This window comes from Lycorma delicatula, chromosome 7, assembly GCF_047948215.1.
Source record: "Lycorma delicatula isolate Av1 chromosome 7, ASM4794821v1, whole genome shotgun sequence".
Classification (NCBI taxonomy): Eukaryota; Metazoa; Arthropoda; class Insecta; order Hemiptera; family Fulgoridae; genus Lycorma; species Lycorma delicatula.
In genome coordinates, this window is record NC_134461.1 from 115,329,702 (window position 1) to 115,350,639 (window position 20,938).

At 28.3% G+C, this 20,938-nt stretch overlaps 1 protein-coding gene across 3 annotated transcripts in view; it reads right to left on the reverse strand.

The window, feature by feature from the left end:
• The window catches only part of LOC142328432 (uncharacterized), a 628,302-nt gene that overhangs the window by 6,973 nt on the left and 600,391 nt on the right, over window positions 1–20,938 (reverse strand). For 2 of the 3 annotated variants that reach the window (XM_075372177.1, XM_075372176.1), the window contains exons 16-24: window positions 18,842–18,968; window positions 17,805–18,057; window positions 16,687–16,802; window positions 16,299–16,431; window positions 12,343–12,471; window positions 7,302–7,470; window positions 6,551–6,675; window positions 1,479–1,601; window positions 343–491 (exon numbers count right to left, since the gene is read on the reverse strand). In XM_075372177.1, coding sequence (XP_075228292.1) covers window positions 343–491; window positions 1,479–1,601; window positions 6,551–6,675; window positions 7,302–7,470; window positions 12,343–12,471; window positions 16,299–16,431; window positions 16,687–16,802; window positions 17,805–18,057; window positions 18,842–18,968 — 1,324 coding nt within the window. The remainder of the gene's footprint in view (window positions 1–342; window positions 492–1,478; window positions 1,602–6,550; window positions 6,676–7,301; window positions 7,471–12,342; window positions 12,472–16,298; window positions 16,432–16,686; window positions 16,803–17,804; window positions 18,058–18,841; window positions 18,969–20,938) is intronic. The other variant, XM_075372178.1, reaches the window with a different exon arrangement.

Below are 20,938 nucleotides of genomic sequence, written 5' to 3' on the forward strand. Positions count from 1 at the left end.
ATTAAAATCAGATATATAATCATTACAAAATGATAATTTTATAATTTCTGCTTTAAATATTGAGAATTAATAATTTCATTAACATATAGAAAAATTTAGAATTGCAGTATAATTATTTTGCTTTTATTATTTTTTAAATCATTTCTCAGAACATAATGTTAAGAATATAATCTTTATTATCTCACATATAAATTCTTTCTTTTTTTAACATAAAATTCTTTTCTTTTTTTTTTGTTTAACACTGCTTTAAGAAGGAACTGAATATAATTGATTAGAAGTGTAATAGCTTCACATAAAAGTAAAAATCATTCTTTACAAGACCATTTTAGGATAAGCATGTACCTGTAATACAGAATTATCCATGCTTCCCCTTGATTTAATTCTTCTTAGTCGCCTCATATCCATTTCTGTTTCTTCTGTTGAGTTTGAAACATTAAGATTAGATTTTCTCCATGGTGCCTTATCTTTAACTCCATTCTGTGGCTGAGCTTCTGAAACAAATGCATGTACTCCTTTTAGAATAAATTATTTTAGTAAAAACTCTTTATAAATATATAAAATAATAATGGATTTAAATGGATCTGTATATCATATCATTTATCTAACTACAAGTTACTAACTTACAAGTTACTTATTAAAAAACAAACTTATAGCTAGATATGTTTGATATTAAATTCCTGAATAACAGTGTTCAGGCTTGTTTTTCTATATTCTGTTATTAAAAAGGATGGGCAAAACAAAGATTGGTAGAATCAAATCAGGAATTTCAAAGATTTGTTTGAAAATATCTATCAGTAGAATACTTAATGAAGAAAGACTTGGAAAGTGCCAGTTGAAAATCTGCAAAACCTAGAAGATCTCAGGGAGCAGCAAACTAGAAATTTAAATATTTGATCTAAAGTAAAAAAGCACTTCCTGTACATCACCAAAGTTTACAACTGTGGATCACAAAGCAGCATTTCAATGTTGGATGTTAGCATTTTTTAATGGCTAATGACCATCAGAGTCAACACCACATTAAATACAGAAATGATTATAACTTAAATAATTTTATTTGTAATTATCTGGTGGTATAAAGAAAATATGATTGTTAGTATTCTAAACATATGGAGTCTAAGAAAGATCTTAAAATATAAATGAGAAGTTCCAGCAATATGACTAACAAAACAAAATAAAGCTACAGTTCAATAAATGCACCATCATTCTCAATAATGTTTATAAAATGTTTGGAAATCAACATGACAAAATGTGGTTAAGCTTGGAAAAAAATTCTTATTGTTAGTGAATTTGTTTCCAGAGGATATTTAGAACAAAAGTTACACTGTTAGAGAAGCTGGGGTGGAATTTAACTCAAAAAAGCTTTCCTGGAAGATTAATTCTGTGAGTTTTTTAACATAACTATCACTCTGTACTGAATGTGTTGTAATCAGTATTATACAGATTTATAGAAATGAGATAAAAAAATTCTTTTTACTTACCAGCAATGGCTTCCATAGCTCCAACAACATCAGTCTTTTCGATTGTTGGTTTCCAATCTGGATATACTCTTTTATACTGACTTCCTTCAGGTAAAGTATCAAGAGTGCCACGGCCTTCACTTTCTAAAATAAAAAATAAAAAAAAAAAAAGTTCCAGTATTAGTTAGGCCTGTGAATTAAAATATATAAACTGCAAGTAAAAATCTGAGAAATTTTTAAATCTCCTAATATACTATACTAGCAATAATGAACTTTTGAAATAAAATTGAAAAGTTGTGATAAACTATGGCGAAAAATGAAATAATAATTTAGTAAATTTAAATAAATTTGTTTTATTAATAATCTTATAAAAGTAAAATATTTTGTGGTCTGTTATAATTGCTAGATTTAAAATAAAGCAAACTAGGTGAAAATGTAAAACAAATCTTTTTACATACATTAAAAAAAAATATGTAAAAATAACTAAAAATAAGAAATGTTAAGGAACAAAGGAGAATTCCTTCTTCAACTGTTCAATTCTTCTCCCACTAAACTCTGCTTTATACAGCACTTGCATAATAATCCTCTTACTGCCTTCCCACCTAATCCCTATTTTTCATTATTCTTATTCATACATTATCAGCCATTCCAAATTAATCAAATTCATACTTAGACAGGTCAAAATAACTATTGGAATTATACAGTAGGAGAGAATAGACAGAGAAAGAATGAGTGGATGGGTGGGGGGACTAAGTTATAGTGTTAACAGAAATTTCTTAAAGGGGGTCAACTGGTGAAGATAAATGGGGAGAGGAATTTGAATTCGTATCGTATACTGGTTTTCTCAATATCACAAACTCTAGCGATGCTTAACTAATTTTCCTCAATGACTAGTGCTGTTGCTATTGCACTACGATTCCAGCTAAATTTCTTCCTGCCACTTTTATTTTAAATTGTTAGTTCTTATATTTACTTAGCTCAAAATTTGCTCGAAGTCTGTATTATTAAAGTGTAATTGATGTTAAGTGTATTATAATTTTATGCTGTTCGAGTGTAGTAAGATTGTATTATTTTTTTTAAAGATTGTTTAAAGATTTATAATGAACAATGAAATGATTTCAAGTCATCAATTCTGTGAGCAAGGTAAGTACACAGAATAGGTGTGTGTGTGTGTGTGTGTTTGAGCATGTGCACACACACACACACACACACACACACACAGTGAAAGACGAGTTTTCTGTTAGATTTACTGGTGTACTAGGATTAGGAACTATGTCAATTAGGAACCCCCTAATTGACATAATATAAAAGCACTAATTGAGATTTAGCGATACAAGATCAGTAAAGACTATGAGGGAAATGGCAGACCATCCATAGTTGAAGAAAAACTGCAAGACATGGTGGCGGCTATGCAACATAATCCGTAAGTCCATTATGAAAGTTGGCCCGACAGAAAATAATCGAAGTTGAAATTTCATTTAAGGTAATTCAAAAGAAACTCAGTCTCATCCCATATAAAGTGAAAACCGTTCACAAATTATTGGCCACAAACTGTGGAAAGTGAATTCAATTCTGTGAATGGTTTCAACAGTTTCTAGTGGATGATTCTGACAATATTTTTTAGTATGTTTTCTATACCAATGAGGCATGGTTTTTTTTATCAGGATACCTGCATGCACAAAACTCATGTTTTGGTCTGCCAACAACCTTCATGCAGTATATGAAATTCATATATATAACAAAAGATTAGAGTGTGAATTGTAATATCCAGGAGAAGAATAGTCAACTCAATAATTTTTACAGAAACAATAAATTCAGCTCATTATTGTGAAATCTTTCAACAGTTCTTGGGAGAGTAACTGAGAATGAAATTAATTAAACTTGAATTCAACAAGATGATGCAACCATGCATGTAGCCAGACAGTCCATAAATTTATTGCAAGAAATTTTTTGAGATTGAATCATTGTTTAGGGCTTGTGGCCACCTTGTTCTGTGGACTTAAACCCACTGGATTTTTACTTCTGGGGTTACACAAAAACTAATCTTATCAAGGAAATCCCCACAGCTTCCAGGAACTTAAAACTGCTAATAATGATTTCATCAAGAACATCCTACATGAAAAACTTGTAAGGGTCTTCGAGAACAAAAAGAAACATTTTTAGATATGTTTGGATTCTCATGAGAACCATTTTCAACAACTACTGTAAGAAAAGTCATTGTTACCTATTGTACTAGTACATGGCAAATAAATAGTTACTTTTCAAACACACTGTAATGTCCATCTTTTCTATTCTGAGCTAATCTTGTAAATATACTTCCTATGTCACAAATACTGAATGAATTATCCATTTTATTTATTCTAACATATGACTTCACATTAATAATCTTCTTTGTATGCTTCTACAACCAACCCTATTCTTCTGTTAAAAATATTTTTATAATATTTCTCTATAGTCTGATTTATCTTCAAACCTCTTCATACTCCTCTTTGTACTTTTATACTCCACATGAATACTTTAGGATTTTCTTTTTAATTCCTAAATGTATGTTTAATTCTAATAGATTAATTTTCTGCACAAAATTTATCTTGATTTGTGAATAATGTTTTCTTTACTTTGACCCATAGTTTTACTAGCTACATAAAAAAAAATCTGCAAATTTTGATACACTGTACTACCTATATTAGCATTTAATTCCTTTTTTTTATAACTTCAAAATGCAGTTAAAAATATATTTTAATATAGAAGATGGGATAAATTAAAGACTTTAGACGTACAAACATGGAGAAAGAATAGATGAATGACTACAGTAATTCAATTAATTAATATTACTTACCCGTTATTCACTGCAACTACAAACAAAGATTTTAATTAATTTTCATTGGTTTTATGTTTTACCAGTGGATACATCAATATTAAAAAGTAAGTAAACTTTAACCCAAAATAAATTTTATAGTTAAATTTTTCCATTCCTGAATAGTTCAAATATAAGTAAGGATGAATTTACAGCATTTGAAATAATATATGCATATAATGATCTTACAAGCACAACAAATATAAAATTCACCTTTAAATAAAAATAAGATATTAACATAAACAACATAGGAAAAGAAAAAAAAGTGGCTCACTGTCACATATTATTACTGTGTATTTTCAAAATAATTTTATCCCAGAAGTAAAATCACACTATGCATTACAAGTTCTAATTCATTCTTAGTTTCAATAAAATAATTTCATCAACAAATCTTAATATCTCTTTTTTTGTTTGGGAACTGTTTCTCAGTCTCATATATTTTTTTAAATTTCATTACTACTTCTTCCATTTTCAAGGTAAAAAGAATTGGGGATAAGCCACAGTATTATCTCCTTCCTTTTTATACTGCGGTTTCCCTTTCCTTATGTTCTACGTTTAATGTTGGTGTCTGTCATCTAATAAAATTGTAAATTATCTCTTTTTTCTGTCTATTTATATACTATAAGTATATATACTATAAGTATATATACTTTAAGCAGATACAAAAATATTTATTATTTTTTATGATGAACTGAATTTTATTTTTGATCAACTTTTTCATTTACATTAAAGTCCTTTCAAATTCTATTGTGACCTTGTCATCAAGAAATGTGCTTGTGTAAGAATAAAAGACTACAATGAAAGTTAAAAAAATGTTTAAATATAAATTTCATTTGATTTAATATTAAAAAAAATTATAGCATGAGCATTATATGTTCTTTATTACAAACTGTTGTATATGATTTCAATTTTAATATAGACAATCATTCAATATTATAGAGGCAGATCGCAACAATGGAAAAATTATTTAATAAAATGAATTGAAACTGTCTGATATTCAAGTCTGTATCCCTGATGTAGAAAATAGCAGCTCTTCTAAAAGAATTTCCATTATTATAACTCTTTTGTTTTCTTCAAAATGTCAGCTCCAGTTGTACCGTGTTAAAACGTTTGTTTTCTGAAGGTGTAAAACCTACTGATGCTAAAAGATGTTAAAACAATATGATAAAAAGTGTATTAACTGTGAACATTTCTGATAAGTGGACTGAATAGTTTAAATTGGACAGTGAACAGCTGAAATTGGCCAGAACAAGTGTCATTGATTTTCATTGAAGTGAAAAGCTAGTGGAAGTTTTGACACAGTTTGCAAAATTACATTAATGATTTTATTCATAAGGGCAGATGCATAAAAATTTGAGGAATTATGAAATTTGTAGTGCAAATATCAGCACTGACCATTCCATTATCCATGATCGCTGAATTTCTGCAAAACATTCAAGATTGGTTCCAAGACAGTAAAAAAAAATTAAATTATAATGACATCTGAATTCAGATTTGTACAGATATTAAACAACAGTTTTTAGTGGAAGGTTATATCTTTTAAGAATGCATAATACTTGTAATGTGCAATAAAACTTGAAAAAAAAATTGCACCCTCCAGGAAGAAATTCATAACCTAAGCATCAACCAGTAAAGTGATGCTAACAGTGTTTTGGATCAATAAAGGCCCAATTTATTGTGATTATTTACAGGAACAATGTAAAACCAATAGCAAGTAATACTGTGACATGCTAGAAAAAGAAGTGAAAATCATAATTAGGATGAAACATCATGGTTCTCTCTCCAAAGGTAATTCTTTTGCATGATAATGTCCACTCCATACTGCTGAAAAGACACAGGAAGCTATTCATAAGTTGGGTTGGTTGGAGTTGTCATATCCACCTTACTATCCTGCTTACATCATCAGATTTTGTTTATTTGGTCTTCTCAAAGAGTTTTTATGTGGCACCAAGTTCAGTAACAATGAGAAGATTAAGAATGGTTGATACACCAAGGTAAACAATTCTTTACAAATGGAATAAACAAGCCTACAGAAAGATGGGGCAAGTGCCTAGTAGAAGCTGGGGATTATGTTGAAAAATATTGTTAGTTTTATTATTATTGAATTAATCTTTCTATAGTTGTTTCTTTAATTATTGAATAACTCTCATAATTAAAAGATGATATGGTATAATCATGCCAGTGAATCCAGATGTATATATTATCATAATACTAATCACATAGAAATGACATAACAGACCAGAATCAGCTTCCAGAGAACGTCGATTACTTTGAACACGACGAGCTTTCCTTCTTAGTTCTTCAGTTTGTCTTTCCTCTTTTTCATTTCCTTGCAACCAGGCTTCTATCTTCTGTTTCCAGGCCCTAAAAAAGTATTTAATATATCTCTTAATAATTATAATTACTTGACTGTAAGGTATTTTAACATAAAAAAGTCTGTTAAATTAAATACACTACACTATTTAAACACATATTAAAAAATGAGTAGAAAAATTTTTTTTAAATTATTAAAAAAAAATTAAAAATTAATAAAATATGTTTGATTAATAAATCAGTCTGTGAACAGTAATACACTTGAACAAAACTGTGAAATTACTAAAAAAAATTTTTTAAGTAACAACATCAAAAGTGATGTAAATAGTAAAAATGGTTGAATAAATTATAAGCAGTTTATTTTAACATTAATCTTAAGAAGGATTTCAAAGGACCTGTAGTCTGTATTTTAAACACACAATATTCTCTTATTTCCATTTATAATGGGATTTTTGTAAATTTGGTAATTTTAAGAAATTTCAGCTTAAAAAAATTGCTAAATACAAATTGGAATGTGAATTTAGTTTCCAGACCTAATGTGATGAATAAGAGACTTTTTAATACTTTCCTACATTTTTATAAAAATAAATAAAACTGTTTAGTCATCTAATTCAAATTTTTTAAACAATTCTTTGTTTAAAACATTAATAATATTGGTATTTAGTAAAATAGCTTACCTTGGTTTAGTTTCTTCTTCAGAGCTAGTAAAAAGCAGAGGTTTGTTTTCTGAAGAAGGTGAAGGTGCAGGAGAAGGAGATGATGGACGTTCTCTTTCTCCAAATTCAGCGCTTAATAAGTCTGGTCGTTTTCTTCCTCCACCTCTTGCTCTTCTGGCCCAGGAACGATCTGTGAAATTAAATTAATTACTTGCAATAGTATAACTCAGTTACACAATTCAACCCAGATTGATTTGAATCTAATAAATCATATAATACAACTTTTCATATGAAGTTTAGGCATTCCTTTAAAGATTTATTAGACGTGAAAAGTAGTATGTTTCTTCTCTATCTCAGAAGAATATTATTATTGTATAAATAATCAATGATTTTTATCAGTCAATGGGTAACTTGGTAATGATTTATTTAAAAAAATATTTTTACTTTGCTAATATTAATTATTTAATCACACTGAAAATACTTGAAGAGTTAACTCTTTCTGAGCAGTTTCTCATACTATGCTTCCACAAACTCTCATTATTTTCTCATCTTTTAAAAATTTATCGGTTTTTAAGTATTTTTTTTTAATTACATTAATTTTATTCTTGCAATTTTGAAAAATTATAATTTTGAATATGAGACGGCGGCACAGAGCTTGACTAACTGCATGCTATTTCCACAGCACACACAATATAAAATTATGCCCTGTACAAAAAAAATCATTTATTTATTCGAAGACTAATTTTGTGTATATTTATGGGTTTTATTTAACTTTAATAATACACAGAATGTGACATATGTAAGCAGGGTAATTAAATTTCAACTCTGAATAAATCTTTGTAGATAAACTAGTAAAATGTTACTACTGAACCAAATTGTAAATTGTTTTGTCAATACTAAAAGTAATAATATTAACATACAGTTAAAAAATATTTTTGTTATAGTATTCTCCAAAAATAAGATTTAGTTTTAAGATTGTAGCAACATTCTGAAAGATTCATATACACTAGTTTTAATTGCACATATAAATACATCAGAGAGCTCAATATTAAAAAAATCAAGCAGATTAGAATCTACTGATAAATATCTCTAATTCCAGATGCTTTTAAAATTTATATAGTGATGGTGGTAAATGCGAAGATTTTTTTCGAAAAGTGAAAAGACAAGATTGTTGTTAGGTAGGGGATTGTTGGTTGGGAAGTTAGGGTGGAAGTGGAAAGTAGTGTACTTCATGATTTATAATGGTACAATTGGCTGAAGATGGACAACTACTACCTAAAAAGAAGTTCTTTGAACATCTTTTTCAGCTGAGTGGAAAAATTTTATTATTAGTATAAACTTTCTAATACAGATCTTTCAAACTAATATTTTTTACTATACTTTTAGTTATATCATTCAGAAACACAAAATTAAGTAAATTATATACATCTATAAATTGCATAATTATGAAACAAATGAGATTATGTAAAATATTATATGTAATATTTTAAAAAAACCTTATAATTTACTCTGAATGAATAATTAATTTATTATTATTTACTTTGATAAAAAATTATTAAATTTGATTAACTTGTGCATAGTGCACAAGTAATTTCCAACACAAACTTAATTTTGTTACAAGTTCTTTTGTTACATTTCCACTTCACATCGTCAATTAAATATAATTTCATGTCGTGATCCTGTCTGCATTTTCGGGAACATAACACTACTCCATATTAACAACTGTAACATTGCCTCTTCAGAAGCAAATAAAAAATTGGTAGTTGCAAAAATTGGTAGCAAGCAAATTGGTAGTTGCCACAAATTCATTAGTATTATTTCTTGTTACAATGGAAGAAAACTGAATGACAAAAACATGACAGCTAAATAAATGAACAAAATTATTGCAATAATAAACAGATAACAAGAAATAATGTAACTTTGATTACAGTGTGCCCAAAAAAAAAGCTTAATAATAATACAGTAGATTCTGGTTAATAGGGTCATCAGTTATTCATGGTATCCATTTAATTGGAGCATTTTTGTTAAAACAGAAACATATTGGTATAATTCATGTAAAATTGTGCTGGTTTAATGGTCCAAAATGCCGCTTATAAGGCTTACTAGCTCATTCGTTCTTTATTTTACTTCTAAAATATCACAACATTATTAGTAATATAAATCACTTGACTGTTGCTGAATGTATATTGAGGTAACTTCCTTCTATCACTGGTCTGCATAGAACTTAGTGCATGGTGACACAGATGACATCATGTAGTTTTGACAAAGCAAATGTTTTTATTTTCTTCATTGCAAGTCCATTGTTCATTGTATATGGTGCTGTTGTTATTGTTTTTCCATAATTATTTTTAATCACTTTTGCTTATCTTTTTACTTTCGTTAGTAATTTAATTTTTCTAATCACTTTTATCTTTTTATGTTGAGATGTTAGTTTAATTAAAATTCGGTGTTCACAATTTATCCAATTCATTGTCATGCTGTGTAAAGACATGACATTGGCAGAAATAATTGCTTTGCTAGACAAAATAAAAAGTTATCCACCAAACACTGGTAAGTGTAAACTTGCAGAACTTCTGGAAGCATCAAAAACTACAATAGATCGGATTTTACAGCAAAAAGAAACTCTTCACAGTTGATGATTTAATAAATGAGAAGGAGAAGGAACAACTAAAAAAAAAAAATGTGAAGGAAGGATCCACTCGTTAAGAAAGCTTTAAATGAATGGTTTTTTACAGCTACTAGTCAAGGAGTAAGTTTGAGTGGACCTATACTAAAACAAAGAGCAGAAGAGCTTGCAAAATATTTGGGATACTGTGATTTCGAAGCAACAGATGGTTGGTTGCCGTGTTGGAATTGGAGACATGAAATAAAATTTAAAAAAGCTCATGGTAAAAAGGCAGTGATACTGACAGTGCCGAATCATGGAAGAGTTCTAAACTTCCAAATAATAAATAACTTCAAATAATGAAGAAATATTTACCCAATGACATCTATAACACAGACAAAAAGGGCCTATTTTATCGCGCTATGCTGGATTGGTCTTTCTATTACAAACACATCGCCTTGTTATCTGGCTCAAAAAAATGAATGGATCGAATTACTGTGCTTTGCTGTATGAATATGTCTGGCAGTAACAAATGAAAACTACTTTTTATCAGTAAAGCAGGCAAACCATAATGTTCTAAGTGGTTTAGAATGGAGAGTTTACCTGTGTACTATTTTAATAAAAAAAGACTGGATGATGAGTCTAATTTTTCGTGATTGGCTGAGTGCTTGGGAGAATGAGTTACTGAAAAAATCAAGAATGATTTGCCTGTTTACTGATAACTGTGCGGCCCATCCTAATGTAGATTTATGAAACATTCAAAATGAGTTTCTGCCACTGAATACGAGTTTAATTCAACCGATTGTCATGGGAATAATAAAGAATTAAAAATTTATTTACTGAAGTAAACTAATAAGTTACATTTAACTAGAAATTGAAGAAAATACGTTGACTTCCTTGGCTACGGTTAAAGATGTAGCTAAAGATTCTTAGCTACAGCTAAAGATGACTTCCTCAGCTACGGCTAAAGTGCACAATACAGCTAAATTCAGTTTGTAGCTGATAGTTGGGATGAAGTGAAAAGTAGCACTGTCAGAAATTGCTTTGCCAAAATTGGTTTAGAAGTCAATGCCGACAATTGATGCTGATGCAGTGGTCACTATTTTTGCAGCACCAGGTTCAAAATTTTGAAGAGTTTTCAAATACAGATGAAAAAATACTATGGTATGACAAGAATGAAATCAGTGATGAAGATTATGAAGAAATAATTTAAAACATTACTGGTACTCAACAACTGGATGAGATTGAAGAAGATGAAGACGAACCTGATGTCAAATGCATATTTACACAAGATGCAAAAAAATTCATTGATGGACCTCAGCAATATTTTAAACAAGAAGGCAGTGAAGGAGGCCCATTAGAAGAACTGAGTCTGTGAGAAATTAGTAGAACGCCAAGTATTAAAAGAGAGACGACAAAGTAAAATAAAAAACATTTTTCAAAAAGTTTAAATAAGTAAGAGACATTAAAGTAGTAATTTTTTATTTTACTGATCATAAATAGCATTCATTACTGTATTTGTACCTCTGTTTTGTTTATCAATCGTTTTGTTTTATTTAATTTGTTTTTTTTTAATTATATAAAATTACAAAAACTATTCAGTAATGTATTGTACCAGAACAGTATTCTTTTTAAATGTAATAGGCCTGTTATGTGTAGCTATATAATGTAAAAGGATAGGTAGAGTATTTAAATTTCCATTATGTTGTGATTTATAGTATTGTTCATGTAGTCTTATATTAGAAATAAAATTCAGAACAGTAAATCACTAATTCGAGTTTAATAATTGTAATACACCCCCATATACCATATTTGTGCACAGCTTCTCATTTTTTGTTGATGTTGCTTACTAGGGCTATTTAGCCCCAGTCCCGAAGTGGTCCAATTATCCATAATCTACTGTATATAATTGCTATATATGTAAAATAATAGCTTTATATGAGTATATAATAGCTGTATATGTAAAAAAGATATGTGTGCAGGTTAATGCACAAATACCAAAAAAAATTCCAATTGCATCCATATTCAGGTAAAGAAGTAGGAATTCCACTGTATATCCCTAAAAAAAAATAAATGAACTCTGTTCACTGCTAAGGAGCTTGCAGATATGGCTACATGTGAAGTTTCATACAAACTACAGTGGCAGTAGTCGGTGTATTAATCATTCGATATCTGTTAAGCAAGCTCTATAGTAAAAGTTGTCAATTTTCACTTTGTTTAGATTGTGGATGCAAATCTTCTTCCACAATAAAAAAAGTCTTGTTTTCAATAGCTTCCTATTTTCAAGAATATTAAAAGCAAATGTAGGGAAGACTTGTAATATTGTTATAAAAATATAATGTATGCTTATCAATGATTACTGCAATACATCTGATCAATAAAATAATATAAATGACAAAACTATATGTTTTTATTGATGTTAGAAAAAGGCTATGTTATTCAAGAGGATTAATTTACCTAAACTGCCCCAAGATTTCCGTTCTCTAGTTCCATCATGTCCTCGTAAGAAATCCATCAGAACAGTATCATCTTCTTCAGAAGGTACTCTGCTACGTCGCCTTCTCAGACTACCAGTAGGTGTTACATCTTAAAAAATAAAAAAAATAGAAAATCATACGTTTAAAAAGTAGAATAAATTAAGTGTTTGATACAAAAATTGTTTATATTTTAATTAAAAATTTAGGTTTAACTATAAAGTAGGAACCTGGTATGGGACTTGTTATTGTTGAAGATGGACTGTGCCATTTCTGGGAGTGATTTGTGATCTTGTCAGGTTACCTACAACCATTATGGTTATGACACATAACAAACACAGATGCAATATAATAAATTACACATTAGTAAATAGGAATTTGTTTATCGGATGAAATTAAATAATTAGTATCATTTCCAATAAATTGTCAGTAATACAACAAAGAATTGTTTGCAAAAGGGTTCATTTCATCTTTTCAGCTATAAACAATGAAGTTAGTAGTTACCATATTGATCCATTACCTGTCTTTTCTCTCTATTTCTGCTTTAATACACAATCAATAATGATCTCATTAATTGATTTGATCTCTACGATATCATTTCACAAAACATACTCTTTACACAATTCACTCTGAATGCTCCTATGTCTAAATATTCCAAGTTTACTTCTATGCCTAGCATAACAAATCAACAAATTACAACCATACAAAAGAGTAGGAAAAGAATACTGTTTTCCACTGTACCAACCATGTTATCCATTGTACCAATGATATGTTCTTAATAGTCTGTTACATGACTTAAAAAAATGTAAGTATTGGAAAATCATCTCAACTTTTTCCATTTTACTTTTCCTATTGCTCATGTTTTACTACTGTAAAACACCGAAATAAGGTGGTACATACTAGAAAAATTAATAAAAGTACTGTCGAATTTTTGAGGAGTGTATAGCAGTTTTAATTGTAACAACAAAAAGAAAAAAAGGTTAGTTAAGAAAAAAAGTCTTAAGTTATATTATTGAACAAGTATAATAAAGTTTTTTAAAGTATAATAAACCAATAGGATTTAAGAAAACCAGTAAACATAATGTGAAGTTCTCATTTTTATTAAATGTAAATCCTTCGTTTCATAATTTAAAATAGTAAACCACCTGAAAACTCTACATTAAAAAACTTAATAAATAGTTTTCATTGTGTTCCCTTTCAGTTTGTTATTCTTAAGCTTGGTCATTATGACAGCATCTAGAATGAATAGTTCAATTTTGTAGTTTAATATATTTCTAGAACATAATGAAAGTAATCATACAAAGATGCACCCATTCAACTTCTTTATTTGTTCAACCTACTGAAACTTATTCCTTTAACATCTCTGAAAAGGTTCAGGGACTATTTGTCAAACATTGATAGAACTAAACTAACTTGTTACTTAGCAGTGTTAGAGCTATAAAAATGTCTATCGTTTAGACTCCAACCATAGCAATCCTATATATCACACCAAATAGATGGTAAATTTTACCTTTTTTACCAACTACGTAAGACCTATACCGCACAGAAGAGAAATCAAGGAGAGAATAGGACACTCCACAGTAAATGATCATGCAGGACATATGTAACCAGTACCACAGCCAATGTATTAAACTGTAATAAATTTGGTCAAATAATTATAATTTTAAACAAACAAAAACAGTAATGGTAACACCATCATTGTTAAATTAAATAACTACCATCTCAGAATGATCATGATTGTAACCTTACAAAATTAAAAATAAAACAATGTTTGCAAATATTAATTCTGAATGAGAAATAAAAGAATTATTTGATGCATCTCATAGATGCTCTTATCTCAAATTGCTTTCTGTCAAACGTTTTTCAGCAAAGACAAAGATTAATAATATACTGTACTTAAATGCAACTTCTATGAATCTAAGGTTCTGAAGATTGGTGATAGATCATATGACAAGAAAAAGAGAAAGTAACCTTTGAAAATAGAATTCTAATTAATACCTTTGGTGATGTCCTAGAAAATTAACAAAGAGAATAAAATGTAATAAAAGATTACAGTAGTACCTAAAAGTAATACATTCTTCTAAAAATTGGAAAACAATATTTAAAAGGCGAATACAAGGAACAGGTCGTTAAGAAGAAAAAAATGAAGGTGGCTAGGTCAAATACAAAAAGAATTTAAAAAAATTGGAACAATGAAATAATGGCACTAAGTTGTAAGTGAGGCCTTGAGATTTGACTACTTCAGAGATAAGAAAAAATAAAATTAAGAATATTTATAAATATATAATTTAAAAAAGCAGGCAATGAACTACATAACTTTCCTGGGTACCCCGGTTTGGTTATGCAATTCATTTTTGTAATAGTTTTCTGGCTACATCAGAAAGTTTTTCATATCAACTATAAAAATTTCAATCAAGAAGCTCCTCCATCAGGGGATGGGTATTAAGTTATTTTAGTGACTTTATTATTAAAAAAATATGTTTTGAGTATTAAAAATTTGATATTGAGAAAACAATTTTTTTTTCTCATTTTGGAGCCTCCAAATACTCAAGGGGAAGGCATTGGGTAAAAGTAATTTTTAAGAAAATCACTTAATGGTGATAAGTTTAAAAAAAATAATTTTTTAAAATTATTTTAAAAATACAAAGATACTACTGACGTAGTTATAGTTATAGAATATGCAATTTGACCAGCTGTACCTGCCTCTGGTTGCTGGACTAAAAAACATAGAATAAAAAACTTAAAAAAAAAATAGAAATGAAGTATGGTCACCTCCTAGTGGTGTTTGTCAAGTAATGCTAAGTACTGGGCAAAATATGTTTTTACCCTTACAAAGGGTGGGTAGCTAGGCTATAACTATTATTTTGAAGGTAGAGACTGACTATTTTGAACCTGCATTCTTTAGATCTCTCAAAAATATCCGATCCTGTAACAATCAAACTGTTGCGCAGAAGAAATTACAATACACTGATAGTTTTTATATATTGAACAGGCTTTAATTTTTTATTTATCATTATTATTCTCACACGCGTGAGTTTAATAAGCACAGGGGGTGGGGCTGAGCTCTGACCAGCTAGTTTAATACAATTTTTTTAATTTAAAAAAAATATATATATATTTTTTGTTACCATAAACCTCTGGAGTGGGGTGGGCAAAAATTCTCTATAATGGTTTGAAGGCCTATTGATGTATAAAATATAGATGCAAAATGTTCCAGTTAACCTCTTTTTTGTATAGCTAAAAAGAAAAATATATAATTTTTTTTTGAGGAAGGATTTAATATTAAATAAAAATGTTTGGTAATTTGCAAACTTTATAAAAAGAATTCAACTTTTGAAAGAAAAGCCTTTGGCTGAAGTGTCTTACTAAAGATTGAAATTTTATTTCAGCTTAAACATACCTTTTTTTTTTAATCCTTTTTTTAAACACCCCCAACATCCCCGGCCTCTGCCGTTAGGCTATGCGCAGGAATGTCAGGGTGTCGTGGAAGTCGACTGCCCCCCTGTCTAGCTTAAACATACCTACCTACGCCTTTTTTCAATTTTTGCAAAACCTTAATATATTCTTTTCCCCCGAACTCAGTACTTGTCCATCAAGTTTGAAGAAAATTGGTCAACAGGGTCCAGAGTTATAAGACCAAATACAGGTCAACATATATACATACATATACACAAATGTTTGTCTGACAAAAATAGATTTTTTTGGATTTGGGAGTACTGGAATAAAAATTATTTTAAAGATTATTTACAATTTAATTAAATTTATTTATTTATTTTTGTTAAATTTTTTTAATGCTTCTTAAAGCACAAAACTTAAAAATGACCAGTTTTTTAGAATTTTTTTTTTGACCAATCTGTATACTTTCCCATTGTAGTTATCACTTCTATAGCAGCATATATTGTTATAGGTGGGAAAGTAATAATTGTTGGAAGAACATACCTGGCGAATAATTTTCTTCTTTAGCACCAGGTTCACCTGAGAAAGAACCAAACCTACGCCTTGTAAGCATTGGTGATCCAGTTTGGGAAATATCTTCTTCTGAAGTCATTGCACCATTTCCTAATTTTCGAACCTTTATGGAGGAAAAAAGAATGAAAATATTAATAATACTTTTTTTTAAATAATTAGAATTAATGATTTTCTTCAAAACAGTGTTATTGAAAATCTTTGTTATTATTATTATTATTATTTCTTTAATTTGTTTTTCATTGTTTATCAATTTATATAATTCTATAAAACTACTGAATGAAAGTTTTACATAATAACTTTATTATTAAATGTAATTTGGATAATTGTACTTCTCAAAATAAAAATAAAATAGAATTACCTTTGTATCTTTATCAAAACTTTTCTTTTGAGGAAAACCAGAACGAATATCATACAAAAGAGAGTCCACCAAATTGCAGTCTGATTCGGAACCATTTGAACCTAGCTGCCCACTCACTATATAAAGAAAGATTCACAGTACAATAGAAATCTTGTAAAATAAAATTATTTACATGACAAAGCAAAATAAAGTTACAAAGTAAAGAAATAGTGGAGATATACTGAATTTAGAATAACAATAATATATGCATTTTTAAGTAAATATAACTTTAAAATACATTTTTATTGGAGTTAGTAACAATGCTTCCCAGAATTCTTCCCAGTGAGGAAGCATATTTTTCAAATCCAATGAATACATTTGAAAAAAAAATTTCTTTTGCATATTTGAACAACAAATTTATGATAATTATTACATCATGTTTACATTGCATGATTATTTCATAATTATTTTGTTTATAATCAAAACTTTTGAAATTATCATAAAATTATAAATATAATTTAAATAAAATATTCAACATAAAAAACATGGAATTTTTGACTTGTGGAAGACTAATTCCCAAAATAATGCAATAATAAAGAATAAAAGTTATCATGTTCTTGATTTCAAATATGTTCTGTTATGCTTTATTATTTTATTATATAGCAGTGGTAAAAATTAAAAAAAGAAACCAAACTTATGAAAAAAGTAAATAAAATTATAGGTAATCATGTAAAACTATTATAAATCTTCACTTAAGATGGTACCAAATACAAGATTACAATCACAACTCTTTAGTATCCTGCATAGACTGTACTGACAAATTGATTTCAGATGTGCAATAAAAACGTAAATAAACAAATGAATGAAAAACTCATTAAAACTACAAATAAATCAATAAAGTGGAAACAATTTATTCAAAATTTAAAGTAGAAAAACGATGATAAAAAATTAAGTTTGGATTAGTGGGAATAAAATATTTATTACTAGTTAGTTTTCAGATTTATATCAGAAAATGATAATAATGAGTATGTTTATCATAAAAACACAAAGCTTTAGTGATATACATACGACTAAAACATCAGTATCCAAAGTTTGATATGCCAACAAAGAGAAAAATATTAATTGAATTAAAGACTCACAATGTCTTCGTTTAGCAGCAAGCTGTTCTTCTCTTTGTTTCCTCCTTGCAGCTGCCTGTTCTTCTTGTACTCTCCTTCGCTCATTTTCAACTACTGCTTGTCGAAATTTAACACAGAAACCATGGAAAACACGGAAACATTCTTCAAGTTTAAATGTTCCTACATCTTCACAAAAAAATTCAGCCAATGATTTTCTAACATTTTCTAATTCAGTCATATCTCTGTGAAGATTTCCCACTTCATGTTCTGCCATCTGAAAATTATATATTGTTTGTATTAGTGAAGGACAAAAGAAATGAGTGAGAAGTGAACTAGTGGTGATTTCATAAGTAAATATTTTGAAGTGTGAGTGTACTGTACACCATTTTACTTTTTTATATGACAATTATTTTTTTATGAAAGTAAAGTAAAACCATTACTTTCTCATGACCTTGCTCCATGTCATAATTTTATAATAATTATGAATTTTAGCTAATTCTTACATTAAAAATTATTAGTTAATAATTACTTCATAAAATTGAATAATTTATTTTATTAGTCAACTGCACTTTAAAATTAATAAAATACTTAAATTTTTGTCGCTTGCAGATAACTAATTTTATTATTTTTTATTCTATGAAATTCACCAGAAATACTATTGAAGCTATTTTTAATGTTAATTTTCTGTTTATGCTGCATAATATTTTTTTTTTTTTACAAAATGAAGTTTTTGCAACTAGCATGTTTCAAAGAATCCAGTGTGCACTTCATTTGAGCATGTAGGATAACAGGAAGCATTTGAGCATTTGAGCATAACAGGAACTAGTTAAAAATAAAAGATGTATAAAACATGTAATTGTACATTACCTTGTTAATACAATGATATTAATAAATTTAGTATAGTATATGCTGTTTGGTTTTTCCAAAAACAAAACAAAATGTGTGTGTGTGTGTGTGTGAGAGAGGGGGTGTCAAAATAATGATGCAACATAAAATAGTTATATTGAAATAATTATGTTGAAGCACTCATAAAATCTTCATCAAATTCGTAAAAATACCTTCAGAAATTCTCCCATCTGCAATTTAATTTCATTCTCAGTTGTTGGAAGATCAATCTGTTTGTGAATTTTCTTAATTCTTGTATCCAATGTATTAATTTCATTTTGTAGCTGTTCTACAGTTGTTCTGTAATAAAAGATTAAAAAATAAATAAAAGTCTTTTTTCGCTTATGTTTCATTTTTAACATTTTTATTTCTGTTACCAACATACAAAATATAGAGAATAAAGTAATATAGTAGAAACCTGGAATATTTGACTCCCAAAAGTCTAAGCTGAGTTCCATAAATCCAATTCTCATTCATGGTACTTAAAAAAAAAGAAAAGAAAAAAGAATTGGTCTATATGAAAGAAATAAGAAACATATTGCTGTCAAGTTACTTACACTTCTTGTACAAAAGATTCATAGACAAGAGCTTTTGTACCTCAATTCCAGCTAGCTCAATCTCAACCACTTTATCATAATCACAGGCAAAAATGTTTGTAAAAGAATTAAGACACCAGCAGAGGAACAAATGATAAAAGTTTAGCACATTTTGCTAAGCTACTTTGGGATATAAAACATCAAATAAAACTAATGAACATGAGTTGATAAAAAGGAGGAACAATTCAAAGTTCCAGACACAGATATTATTGAAAAAGTAAGTGAAAATGCTGTAGGTATTAAGTAAGAAATAGCAAAGCGTAGAACAGAAGCAAACTTTTCATCCAAAGTAGAGAAAGAAGCTGTTGAAACTTCATTTTGTTATACAAATAAGCAAGTAAGACAGAATTAGAACTAAAACAACTGTGTAATGCTGCTGCAAATAAATGCATTGGTAAGACATATAAAAGGAGGCTGAATTTTTGTTTTTTTATTTATAACATCATAATTAGTATTTTTAAGTAGTTATATTTATTTAACTAAATATAAGTACAAATGTAAATATTAAATATCATAACAAATGTTCAGCATGTCTTTTCTTTTCATTGTTATCTTGAGTACAGTCTCAGTTTCCAATAATTTAAGATAGTTTGGTACCAATCACTTTGAATTATCAGGACTCTACTGTATTGTTTATAATAATAATAATTATTTTTTTCTTTATCTATGAGATTTTTTATTTTAGTCAAGACATATGGTTTTAGATAAAAGACCCTTTATATCTTTTAATTTAATATATTTGATAAGTCAGTTTGTGATGAGTACAAAATGAAGAATGAGAGGACTCACTGACTTATTTTTGTTATGGAACATCTCTCCACAAAAATTATCAACTTAATACTATTAACAGTAAACAAAAATTATAGAATCCCAGATTTACCCTTTTTCATTGGTTAATATATATTTTAATAAATACATTTGCACTTTCATGACTGCATTAGTTTTTTGGTTGTTATTTATTTATTGACAAATACACATAAATACGAGAGTATACAGTAAAAACATTTTTAAAACAAGTACCAAATTAATTATATTAAGTTCTGTACATTAGTAGTTTAAAAAGCTTACCATTAATTAGATGAAAAGTTGTATTTCATTACCATTAAAAATACCTAATCTTCTCCTTGGCAGCAAAAACAATAACATAATAATTACACAATTTTTATAATCATCAAAGTACAATTTTTAGCATTTATGTTAGTATTTAATTTAGCGATCACTGTTAATGAAAAACTATACAGTAGAAATCTGATAATCCAGAATTGATGGAACCACACTTGATCGGGATATGCAAATGTTCCAATTAAATCAGTAATTGTAATATTTATAGGATTCATTCATTCATCAGAACTTGGGAAGCTTGTATTTGTGAGAGGTACAGAATGAAATTTTCAAGCAAGTAAAAAACAAACTGGGACTTGAGTTCCTGGAAAATTCCAGATGAAAGAACCTTCCATTCAGATGCTACCATGAAATGTTAAGTCAATTTTTTAATATCTTAACTTTTAAGAATATTTGCTGGAACAATATTAAACATTTTAAACTCATAAACTTCTTCGCTGGATTGTATTAATTATAATTTCTTTATTCTCAGTTTAGTTTAAATCTAAATTTAATCAGAATCACTATACCAACTGGCTAACATCGGCTATAAAATACTATTGAAGATATTTT